This window comes from Magallana gigas, chromosome 7 (genome assembly GCF_963853765.1).
Source record: "Magallana gigas chromosome 7, xbMagGiga1.1, whole genome shotgun sequence".
Lineage (NCBI taxonomy): Eukaryota > Metazoa > Mollusca > Bivalvia > Ostreida > Ostreidae > Magallana > Magallana gigas.
This window is the reverse complement of record NC_088859.1, coordinates 1589830-1602535: the sequence shown is the minus strand read 5'-3', so window position 1 is coordinate 1602535 and position 12706 is coordinate 1589830. Positions and strand designations below refer to the sequence as shown.

The 12706-nt window shown below is 29.4% G+C and overlaps 1 protein-coding gene and 1 long non-coding RNA gene across 4 annotated transcripts; both read left to right on the top strand.

Annotated features, from left to right (window-relative positions):
* Positions 1-1994: 1994 nt before the first annotated feature.
* Positions 1995-7631, top strand: LOC105348511 (brain-specific serine protease 4). 2 transcript variants are annotated; one of them, XM_034455720.2, is made up of 7 exons: positions 1995-2326; positions 2952-3367; positions 4079-4173; positions 4262-4542; positions 4662-4820; positions 5986-6040; positions 6508-6646. In XM_034455720.2, the coding sequence occupies exons 1-6, from the start codon at positions 2254-2256 to the stop codon at positions 6018-6020; spliced, it is 1059 nt and encodes a 352-aa protein (XP_034311611.2). In that variant the 5' UTR covers positions 1995-2253; the 3' UTR covers positions 6021-6040; positions 6508-6646. The 2 variants fall into 2 exon arrangements, with proteins under 2 accessions (XP_034311611.2, XP_034311609.2); XM_034455718.2 differs by having other exon boundaries at positions 1999-2326; positions 4662-4840; positions 6508-7631.
* Positions 7632-10409: 2778 nt separating this feature from the next.
* On the top strand, positions 10410-11554 carry LOC136270141 (uncharacterized). 2 transcript variants are annotated; one of them, XR_010707865.1, is made up of 3 exons: positions 10411-10759; positions 10936-11061; positions 11456-11554. It is a non-coding gene; the product is annotated as an uncharacterized lncRNA (long non-coding RNA). The 2 variants fall into 2 exon arrangements; XR_010707864.1 differs by having other exon boundaries at positions 10410-10759; positions 10936-11554.
* Positions 11555-12706: the final 1152 nt, after the last annotated feature.

Genomic DNA, 12706 nt, shown 5'->3' with positions numbered 1-12706 from the left:
AAATTGATTATGTACACTTTGTTTTTTCTTACTGTTTATTTAATATGTATATGTTCATATGTATAACCTATGAGACATTTGTCTCTTGGAATAAAGAACTTGAACTTGAATATATTATATTATTCTTGACCAGGGATGGGGTAATGGTAATTTGTAATAATAATTGAGTGTAATTAATTACAAATTTTGATGTAATTGTAAGTAATGTGTAATTGGCAAAATTTGCAATTACATGTAATGGTAATTTAATTACTTTCTAAAAAAAGGCATGTCATTCCAATTACTTTTCAATTACATTGAGTGATTCAATTAGACACTGATTTGCATATAAATATGAAACTGTTCACTACCCATTGTTTCCCACACTATCGATGGTACAAGGTCAAGTTAGGAAGAGAAGTATAAATCAATGAACTATTAATTTATCATATTCATTATACTAAATTTTTTTCAAAATGAATTTTTTTCAATGATTCCACATTTAATCATAAGTTTTCCAAAAAAAGCACATGTATTTGATAATTTGCTTGATCTATTTTTTTTTTAAAATTATTTTCATTCTTATTGGAATAATTAGTAAGTCAATTATAATTGAATTAGTTAAACAAAAATAACTGTTTTATTAACAAAAAAAATCAGTGTTATCTAAATTATATTAACTATCAAGTCATGCTTTGTAATTGATAGCCTAAAATACATAGAGCTAAAATGTATGGCTTCAAATGGGTTTTAAGTTTTAGATGCCAAACATGTCCACAGGGTGTGTTCCCTTATTGCAAAAATTTGATAATTAGGTATAAAACAACAGGTGTGAATTATGTTTTTATAACAATTATAGTCTACCCTCTACCTGATATTAACCTGTATTTTTGGCATTGTATTTATAAAGAAAAAATAGTGGATAAAAAGTTTTCAGATAAAAGTTTTGCATGCAGGAACTACTATAGTTGACATGATAGGTGTAGGTTAGGGGATATGACTTTTAAATGTTTATTGAATATCAAGGTGGTACATGTATGGGACACCTCCATATTGTGACTACCCGCGTTTTGAAATAAACATTAAAACCACATTTATATTTTTTTCTTTCCAAAAATTGTTACCTATCAGAATAGTTCAGCAAATTCTAAAAGAGTAAAAGTATTTTGATTATGACGAAATTTTATTCACATTATAGACATAACTCCTTCAATGCTTATACATCTATGTTATAGCTACCGGTACAACGTGGTTTTAGTAAATTTTGATGAAAATGTAATTTGTAATTTAGTTAATTACATCTGCAGAGTAATTGTAATTTAATTAATTACATTTGAAAAACTCTTGTCATGGTAATGGTAATTTAATTGAATGATTTATGAAAGTAATTGTAATTTAATTAATTACATTCTGTTGTAATTGACCCCATCCTTTTCTTGACACGTGTTTATAAAAATCAGAATACCCCTTCTTATGTATGACATTTACTAATATAAACACAATTTGCCCCATAATCCATTGTATCCCCGTACATATAAACGATGGTACCGGAAAGAGTATATGACATAATTAAACCCAATAATTTATTTTTTGCACGCATTCCAAGAAAGGGTATATGTGTAAAAATGTAAGAAAATTTATAATTTTTAAACACACGAAAGAGTTACTACATGTGTATATAAAGAAAATGGTATTATATACAGGTCTGTATTTATGGTGTGATATTTTTTTTAACACATCAGAAAGAAAACTTGAAAATTTGCAGAAATCGTGTCCAAGTCCCTTTAAGATATAACTACATGTATACGGGATACGTGTGAATGAAGAAATGTATGATCTTTTATATACAGGAGATTAATTAATCTTCCACATGGACATCTTGACGTGACCCGCAAGTCTAATTTGTAAATGTGGTCCAATGAACACAAATCCTTTTAAATTTGGGTATTTCCCGGGTCCAAGGATCGCGGAAGCCATAGACTTTGAAACGGATGTTCAAACCCTATATCAGTGCTTGATTTAAAATTAGTGAGAATGAAATATCTATCCAGGAATCAAATTAAGACTATCGCATTTCTCCATTGCTAGGTAATTCTGATAGCTGTTCAAACAATTTATTTGATTGGCAATCTTTTCAACACTGTCATAATTCACGGAATGGTTGGAATTAAGGTACCTATCGATATTGTGTCCAGTGTATATATATGTACGTACATATATATACCTATGTGACATGACGTATACCATTAGATATCGTAAGGACGCGGGCAAATCATGGAGGTTTTAGCTGTGTTCACCTTAGTCACTTTCATGATGGATTTTGCCTCAGCTAAATATATTATACAAGGTAACTTATTATACGTAAAATGACATGAATTGCTATATCATTTTTTTCTTCCGTTTTTCTTACTAAAAAAAACTGAAGATGAAATCCATATGTATTAAGAAGGAGATTTGTTTCAATCTGTATATATGAAAATTTTCATTCTGTTTATTATAAATGGGAATAAAGAAATTGAATTTTTAACGAGTCCTGTTTTGTTTCTAACTTGTCAAAATATTGGCAGAATATTTTAATAAATGTTCATTAATTTGCAATGCACTGAATTTAAAAGATCAATTATTTTTATTTCCTTTTAACGTTGCGTTCGAAATATTACATTTGTACGTTTATTCAAATCAAAATCACTGAATAGCAAACGATTTATATTCACATTTTAAGATAAAACGAAAATTAGATGGTCTTTGATTTAAATGATGCCATCACTTGGTAGTTTTTTCTTCCTATTTGGTTGTGTGAAAATTAAAATGAATTTCTCATTAAATAAACTTGAGGGACCCCTTCCTTAACATTTAATTCATCTATTTCTTTAGAATTTTAGCTTAAAAAACATAAAATGGCATTTAAAAAAAAAAAAATGCAAGTCTCCTTTTGCGGTAGTAGTTTAAATAATACTGCTTTATTTTCAAAGGGAATTCAAAGTATAATGGGCCACATCGAATCCAAATAAATGAACAGACTATCGACGAAGACCTGCAGAAAGGTCAGAAATTTCCCCCGAAAAGACCTCCACCGTGGTCAAACAGTCACTCCCCGGTACACAATCCCCAACCTATACTGGTTAATGTACTGCACCAAAACACAGCTACGACAATGGGCGCGGCACTGCACCCTGCATCACACCCCGCCGACCATTCTACGACCAAAACTACATTACAGGAACAAACGACGATGAACTTCAACGGAATGGCCTCATTTTCGGAATGGAAGATTACCTGGATGAGGAATCGCACCTCTTCATGTGGAAGACAACACTTTGCTCCTCATGGTACACATTACAGAATTATGGGAGGCACGGACGCTCGGAAAGGCAGCTGGCCATGGATGGTACATTAATGGTTATTTTATTATGCCTAACGCTTTATTATAGGGTGTTTTACATAATTTACAATTTACATGTATTCATTTATATGCGGTGTATATATTATAGCATTAAATGATTTATTTTTGACGTCGTCGTGTCAATAACTGCCGTCAAAATAAATAGACAAATTGAATAACGCGCGTTAGCGCGTTATGATAATTTGTCTGTTCATCTGACGGCAGTTATTGACACGACGACGTTAAAAATAAATCATTCAATGCTTATATTTACATTCCCTTACTGAAGAAATCAATTGTTTACTTAAATAAATTGATATAAAGTGCAGATCACGGAGGGAGTGAATTAGTAACAGCAAGAACAGCTGATTTGTAAAACCGGTTTAAACTGGTTATCACAGAGACTATTGAGATGAGATCGACGAGCATGAAAATATAATACATGAAAAATAACTATTGAAATGTTGCTTTCAACAATAAAGTCAACTGTTTTGTTGAATAATTATAAAACATGGTGTTTTGACAACATTTATGAAATACATTTTTTAACCGGTAACATAGAAATCACTGTTTGAGAACTACTTATGTAAATTACTTGTAAATTCATACGCAGTGAATAGGTGTTGCATTTAGAGGCATTTAAACATCACGGAATTTAATGGAAAAACACAGTAGAATGTAAATATTTACTAATAACTCCATTTTTTTATCAAACAGGTGTCTATATATTTTGTCCCTTTTCACCAATCCGTGTGTGGAGGATTTCTCATCGACAATGCATGGTTTTTAACTGCAGCTCACTGTTTTGATCCGTAAGCATGCATTTTGACTGACTATACCTTTATTAAACTAAGACAATAATGTATAGTGCGCAGATAATTATTATATTTTCCTTTTAAGGCCTCTACATGATGCTTATAAATTCATGCTGATCCGGACAGGGATACACAATGTCTCATCTTCACTCACTGGAAACCCCGTCGAACAGCAGCGAATGATTCAAAAGATATATACGCATCCTGGTTACGGCACCAATTCAACTCCATTCGATAACGATATTGCGTTAGTGAAGCTAAATCATGCAATAGAAACTACCGAATTTGTCCGTCCGCTGTGTTTGCCATCAGAAATCGATACTATTGAAAATGACTGTGTTATAACTGGATGGGGGATTAAAAGAAGTACGCTTTAAGTTAACATGCATCTAAAGCTATTTAAGACACATAATGAAATTTCCATCACACACCAAACAACTGCATTAATTTTCCAATGATTAATCATATATGCAATTTACTTTCAGCTCCAAATGTGTCATCACTCTACGAGATCGATTCAACGGCCTGGCCAGATCTTTTACAACAAGCCTCGATTCCAATCATCGAAGAGAAGGAGTGTCAACAGAAAGAAGGATACGACGAGAAACTAACAGAAAACATGGTCTGTGCCGGCTATCCCGAAGGTCACGTAGATTCCTGCAATGTATGGAGTTTTTCACAAAGATAATTTTAATATATTGGCGAAAGAAATAATACAATATCCCAAGTTCTAGCTGTCAAAACGTAAATTACTAGATGTCAAAGCAATTTTAAGTAAGAGGAAAAAACTATTTGCTACCATGCACATAAGAATTAATATGCACTTCACTATGGTTTGTCTAAAACGTTTTAAGATGCATTTATTTAGAATGAATTTGATACTAGTATTTGCCGGATCGGTATTCATTCATATAATTCAAGATATGACAATGAAACAAAACGGATCATCAAAGGCGTTAACTGTTCAAACATATTATACATTGAAATTAGTAGCTTCCGAATTCCAAATTCCTTTTAATTCAAAAAGTCTATTAAAAACGAAACAAAATAAAGTGAAATATGCTTCAAAATAATTTTTAAAATTGTAAAAATACGTCATTTTTATGTACGAAAAAGTATAATGAATGTATAAAATTATTTACATAGCAATGAAATTGCGCGTTACATATAAGAATATGATATATGCATTCAATGTGCATAAAATAAGATGAATTAATTTTCTTACAATATAAAGATTAGGTTTGTTCATTGTAACGTTGATTGTGTATAAGGGTGAAAGCAATATTATGTAAAGTGATACAAAAATGTTTGCTACCATGCACATGAGAATGAATATTGTTACACAATTTGTTTTAAAAGTTTGGAGATACATTTATTAAGCTTAAGAATGAATTCGATATTATCATTATGCTGCATCAGTATACTGGCATAAAATTCAAGTTACGTCAATTTAGGCTTTAATTATAACCAACAGCACAAATCATATAATGCATTAACTGTTCACACCTAGTGTATATTTAATTTGGTAGCTACCGAATCAATTCCTTTCAATTTAATTTCTTTTTTAAAAATTAAAATGAAATACGCTTCTTAATAAAAAATTATAATCGTTAAGATATGTCATTGTGATGTACGGAAGAGTAAAGTAATGCATGTATAAAATAATTTACATAGCACTCACACAGCGCATCACATACCAAAATCTAATATCTATATCGTTTGTGCAGAAAATAAGATTAAACTACTAATTTCTTATTTCAAAAAAACCAGCTAGGTTGCTATTCATTGTAACTTTAATTGTGTTTGTAGGGAGACAGCGGGGGACCTCTGCAGTGTCATGCTGATGGCGTTTGGCGCGTAAAAGGTCGGAAACTGTGTTATCATGTTATTTGTGTAATAATCATAAAGATGGATTTATCTAAAACTTTTATCATTATCTATTTAAATATAAGTATAAATGATAGTTTAAATGATATGCATTAATTAATAAAGAATATATATCTTAAATCATTAATAGGGGAAATATACGATGAAGAATTCCTTTGCAATATATAAATTGTCAATTTCTATTGTTCGTGTCGTTAGCCATTTTTAGTGCTTTTTATATTCAGTTTACTGGCCTAGTATCTATATATTAGATCCGACACTTTAAAGATGCCTAGTGTTGTTGATTCTATTCAGTGCTTTATATATATATATATATATATATATATATATATATATATATATATATATATATATATATATATATATATATATATATATTCTTTAATGCTTAATTTAGAACCTTTCTCAAGTTCGGTTTATAATTGATGTGGTTTTATAAAATAGGTATAACAAGCTGGGGAGGAAAAACCTACAGCGAATGTGCACAGGCTGACCAACCGGGCGTGTACACAAACGTACAGAAGTACAGAGAGTGGATATTAGAAACGATATACAAAGACAGTACACTACTCCAAAGGGTGGACACTAGAAACAACGTACAATGATAAAACGACTAAAAAAGAAAGAATGGATACAAGACAGTGAAAGAATTATATAAATAAATAGTAAAGGACTGGATATTTAACCTCATATACCACCTACAGAAAACATGGGAACTCAAAATCTCAATAACTGGATTACGAAGTAAATCTTATTATTAAATTACACAAATACTAAACACGGTGTCGGATAATTATGCCAGTGTCAAGGTGGCATTTTTGTACCCGCTTAAGATGCAGTTTTGGAAAAATCCATATATACCAAATGATAGAACATTGTATAGAGATTATATAACACTTTTGTTTTTACGGGTAGTGTGTTTCACCTGACAGGTGAGATATTTACTTTTGAAAATTAATATCCTATAGAAAAATGATAATTCCCATAGGAGAAATGATTCTCAGACAGGTATTTTTTTAATAGTAATTTTAGTAAATCCTGTCGGAATTGAAGTTCTTGTATTCCGATTGGAAATTTCAAATTTCCAATAGGAATATTGTTTTTCCATCGGGAAAAAATATTTTTCTGTGGGATTTTATTTTTGAAAAGTAAATATTTCACCTGACAGGTGAGATACAATGATACAAAGATGGTTAAAAACTCTTTAAGCAAATGTCTATCATATGGCATATTTGAATTTTTCGATATATGCAGCTTAGAAGTGTGCAAAAATGCCACCTTGACACTGGCATAATTATTATGCACATTGTTACTAGTATTCGAAACTGAAGAATTTGATCTATATTTCCAAAAATTACTTAATACTCTACTAATAATACGATAGGTTGGGTTGGACAATATTTATAAACGACGGTTTGATGACCAGAACTTTGTCTAAGAAAGTTATTTCTTGGAAAACCATTATTCTTCAATTAATTGTCAGACTAAATGTGTTATGTATTGTAAAAAAAGTGAATAATAAGAATTAAACGGTGTTTTGTGACATGTTATAATCACTAAATAGCCATTGTTTAAACGTCATTAAGGTGTTTTAAAATGTTCGGGTTTTTTAGTAACTGTTACAATAATTATAATTCATTTTTATTCATTTTTTTTAATTTTACAATGTACTATATTCACTCAAAAATTGTTAAAACATTATACAGATTTTTTTTTAATTGATTAAAGTTTATAAAAACAGAAATGAAATAAAATTATTCTTAATATCCTTAAGGGCGTTAGATCCTACGATCAAAAGTCTTAAAGTTTTTTCCAAAGTTTTTTTTAAATCTACACACATAGCTTAACCAAAATTCAAAACAAAATTTCGTTGTCTATATGCTTCATTTGGCGCTAGATGTATTTAATATGACCTTTCTGCACTAAGTCGCTTTTCCGTCTATATTTTATTATCGGAATGAATCATGGCATTTAAATTTATACTATTTAAAATAAATGAAATAAATAAAATAAAATAAAATAAATGAAATAAATGAATTTTAAAATTATCAAAAAGGAAAATGTTAAATTTCTTCACCTAATTGATATTTTGAACTTTTTGCACTTATAAAAAGCTATTTTTATTCATTACCAATTCAACATGTAATGGAACTATTTAAAAGTCTCAAACTTTTTCTCAAATTATGATACACTTGTCAGAAAAATCTTAAAATTTCAGTTTTAATTGATGGGAAAGTAAGACAAAAAGTATGGATCTGTTATGTACAATTTGAGATATGGCATGAAATAAGCTGATTTTAGGCCCCCAAATAATGGGATTCTAGTTTTTCTTTACTTTTATGAAATATAAGTTAAATTTGCCAGTATGTGTCGATAAAGATATTGACAAATTGTTTTTCGTAACAAAATAAAGATATTCTAATGCACAAATTATCTGGAAGTTTTGTTTGCACTGAAAATAAGGAAGTTAAAGTGGCGATACTGTAAGACAACTGGGTTATGAAAAATATTCATTTTCTTTTTAAAAACCTTCCGCCACAAAAAATAGTCACTAAACTCTGTAAATATGTAATTTTTCCTTTACTATTTTATTTAAGATTGTTTAATTGGCATTATAAAGTTTGAATTTATGAATAGAATCAATATATGATGCATAATTTCTAGAATACAGGTGACACAAAAGGTTTATTCCCACCTACCCAACATTCTAAAATTCTCAATTCCCACCTGGCAATCATTTTGATTTTCACACGTTAGTAATCAGGAGGATATATTCTGTTTTCACACGTAAATGTATTTCTTATAAATTACCTTAGAAAAGTTTTTGAAAACAAATAAAAAATAGCATTTAATTTTGCCTATAACATGTTAATCAGAATAAATACATATAACCAAAATTTTTTTATTGAAATAGAGATCATCAATTTTCTGCTAGATCATTGCACTGAACATTTAATATGTTGAAACCAATACGTGTACTTGCATGATTTAAACCTTTATTTTACACGTGTTATTTTCCCCCAATTCAGACCATATTTTAATGTGTTTATTATGTGTATAAGAAAATTTCAACTGCTACATCTTTTCTCACGTATCAGAGATTGTCAATATCATAGCAGATTTATGATTTTTTGTTTTCGTTAAAGGTGTTTCTCTCTCTGGTTCCATTGTATTTTTTTTAAACAACAATATATCTTTCAACGTTTGTATGTCAAAAGAAATCATACAAAAGGATTTAACTTTTGTAGATAAATGCGTCATTAGAGTACCAGTTGTCCGATATGTGTTACAATGTTCCTAGATAACAACAAGTCGCCCAAGGGGGACAAACCCGATTGGGAATGTTGAGATATACACATAGAGAGTCGCTAGTTTTATTAAAGTGCTTATTCTTTTGCAAGTATATATTAAAAGATTTTTTTTTATTTCTCTCTTTAGTACTCGATCATTTAACAAAATACAGATTCGAAGAACAAGATGAAAAAATGAACTTTCTCAAAAATCCATAAAACGAAATATATTTAGTATGGCATAACTAAATTTATGGCAAAAAAGCAGTCAGTGCTATATGAAAAAATGGTGATTTTTTTTTTATCAAAATTCCAATTTTGAATAATTAAGACTACAGTTTTAAAAACAAATTGTATGCCAAAAAAAACTTGATTTAATTGTGCTGTTGCAAGGTTTGTAAAAAATTCACATTTTTGTTTTATTTTTTATAAAACCCCTAGCAATATGATTCAACTGCATAAAATACTTTTTAATACATAAATTACACTAAGTATAACAATTAATAGATTAATATTAATACACAATCAAAATATTGCATTCCATTTCCTTGGGGCGGGGGGTACTCCTAATCAATTTCAGAGTGTTTAGTAAAGGTATTTTTAAAGATATAAAAAGTTGGCAATATATCTTTTTATTTTGTGAAAATAAGTTAAAAATGTCATTTAAAGACATGATGTGTTTTTATAAATTAACTGTTATGGCATGACCACGGAGATCTGATGTTATACACTTTACTCACAAAACAAAATTTTAAAAAGTATATTTCCTTTTTAGTTATACGTTTCGCCGCCATCTTGGATTTTTCTAGAACTGTAACATTGCACAAAACACGTGTATTTCTAGGAAAAGGGTGTGTTTATATATATATATATATATATATATATATATATATATATATATATATATATATATATATATATATATATATATATATATAATTACGTCAGGTGCCTGTGTGAAAATAATAAGCTTTCTTTGGAATCTTTGACCTATATTATATTGTCTTTCCACAAATTTATTTAAAAATTAAATTTGTTGTTATGACTACTTTAATTAATTAAGGTGGAAGGCTACATCGTCACAACATGTCTGACTTCCGTTCGAAACGCCATTGTGTTCCGGATTGATAACATTATGTCGTGGTACAAAATAGCTATACACCGTTTAATTGAACTCTTCTAACTAAGGAGATGAGATAGGAATGAAATCACCAAAACGCTTAGAAAATATGTCAATTTTCTTCCTGTTTAAAGCTTTTAACTAACATTGATTATCAGCTGTTTTGTACGGAAAACGTGGAATCTAAATAATATACCGTTTCCCTGCTCTGCTGCTATTGGCAATACATTTTTGTCATGTCATCTGCAACAGACGATCATACATATGTGGCGGATTATCGATATAGGTAAGCAGATGTCAAATTTTCATTTAAACTATATATGTATGATGAATATAAAACGAAAGTACCGTAGTACGATCTCTTGAATTGATCCTAACTTCCCAAATTTAAAAAAAAACATTTGCAGTAAAAGACTTTCACTGAAACTTTGAAATTAAACTAATGTATTTTGATTAAGATAGATACAGCTAGGTAGCAATAGCAGTGGAAGCCCGGATTTGCAAGCCAAATGAGGGAAAGACAGAATTCTGAAAAGGAGCATGTTTTTCATTTCCACACATGCATGTGTATCACTATGGACATCTAATGTATGTATTAATATGCGTATGGTTGTTGTTTATAATTGCTAACATTTATAATATAATTAACTACTAATATTTTGTTCTGAAGAGTTAAATATATATAGTGCATTCATCAATAATATAATTTTTCAGCTTCAAACATTATCATAAGCACTACTTATCTTATATCTACATATTTAGCATAGACTTGTTCCTTTTTTAATTTTTCTTCGTGATTTTTATTAATTAAAAAATTGATCCCAAGATATTTGAGACCATGTAAAATAAAGAAAGACAACTCTAAAACAGGATCTTTCATACCAAGATTTTTGCAATAATTAAGTATTTCCTTTAATTTTTCAATTTCATTCAATTTCTTTTCTTCATCCCATTCACCAACGAATATTGTTTATATTTTCAGGTTTTTGTGGAATTTTGTCCAGCAGTTTGCCTTAAAAGAATTTTTTTATATTTTAGTTTCATATTTATGTGGATTCCAATAAAAATCATACAAACTTCATTCATGATTTTTTGGTTTTTCATTTCTAAACTTAATAACATTTCACTTTCATAAGAATTTTAAAACAGAAATGTTTAAAAATTTGATAAATAAGGGGTTATCTGGAACCAGACTGATATTTTAAAAATTCTCTAGAAAATAGTGTATTGTATTTTGAGGTCTATTATTGTTGAATACTGTGCCTAGTATTGGTAACAAATGCATGCAACAAAAATCTCCTACACTTATTTGGTGTAGAGATCCACCTTAAAGTAGTCATAACAACAAATTTAATTTTTAAATAGTTTTGTGGAAAGACAATATCTTAGGCAGCAAAAGAGGTCAGCGGTCTAGATATCATATTGACTTTACATTGGTCGCCATTTAATTAATCTTCATTTTACCAGGATAGTTCTTGTTTAATTCCCATTATTTACGGAACTGAAATGAACTATACATCTTCTGATATTTAGGTACATGACAAGCTTGGGTGATGATTCTGAACCATAGGTTTGGGATGCAGGTGGAGGTTCACATTTTTTTTTAGCAATTTACTTTATTTGCATTCCACTTTTATTTTGTATTTAAAGTGTATGGAAAGCCATTGCAGTTATTTAAGAAATAAGGTATCATTTTTGGATGTATATCGGGATATAAATACGGGTTGGTCACGCGATCTAATCCTATAAAGCCCGAAGGGCTATTAAATCTTTGATGCAACATAATGATATCATTATTTTATCATATTATGATGATTACAAACTGATGCAATAAAATAAAAATCTATCATTAGCTCAAATGATTAAATATTTACACTTGCAAACGTTATCCCTGATATATCACTGGTTGGTACGTGATCAAATCTTTCATAGAGCCTTTCAGGCTTTATGGGATTTGATCGGAAAAGAATTGCCACATAATATGGTATTATTATGACCTTGACATTTATTAATGTGGCCTAGAAGTAATGGGGTCTGATTCAATAGGGGTTGTGATTAGTGAAAGGTGTAGATGTACTGAGAATATACTCATTTTAATCGTGATCCATATTTGTCTGTATCCAAAGATTCTTATTCACTATAACATCTTTTTAAATGATTGATTATTCATCTATAAATGAACTGCCAGATTAAAGACAAATATAATGCATAAATCAATATACTTCGAATTCAT

Bases quoted from the DNA above. Each gene is read 5' to 3' on its own strand.
- LOC105348511 (XM_034455718.2), top strand. From the start codon at position 2,254: ATGGAGGTTTTAGCTGTGTTCACCTTAGTCACTTTCATGATGGATTTT. The intron at 3,368-4,078 runs GTACATTAATGG...TTTATCAAACAG, and splicing joins AAGGCAGCTGGCCATGGATG to GTGTCTATATATTTTGTCCC. The intron at 4,543-4,661 runs GTACGCTTTAAG...ATTTACTTTCAG, and splicing joins TGGATGGGGGATTAAAAGAA to CTCCAAATGTGTCATCACTC.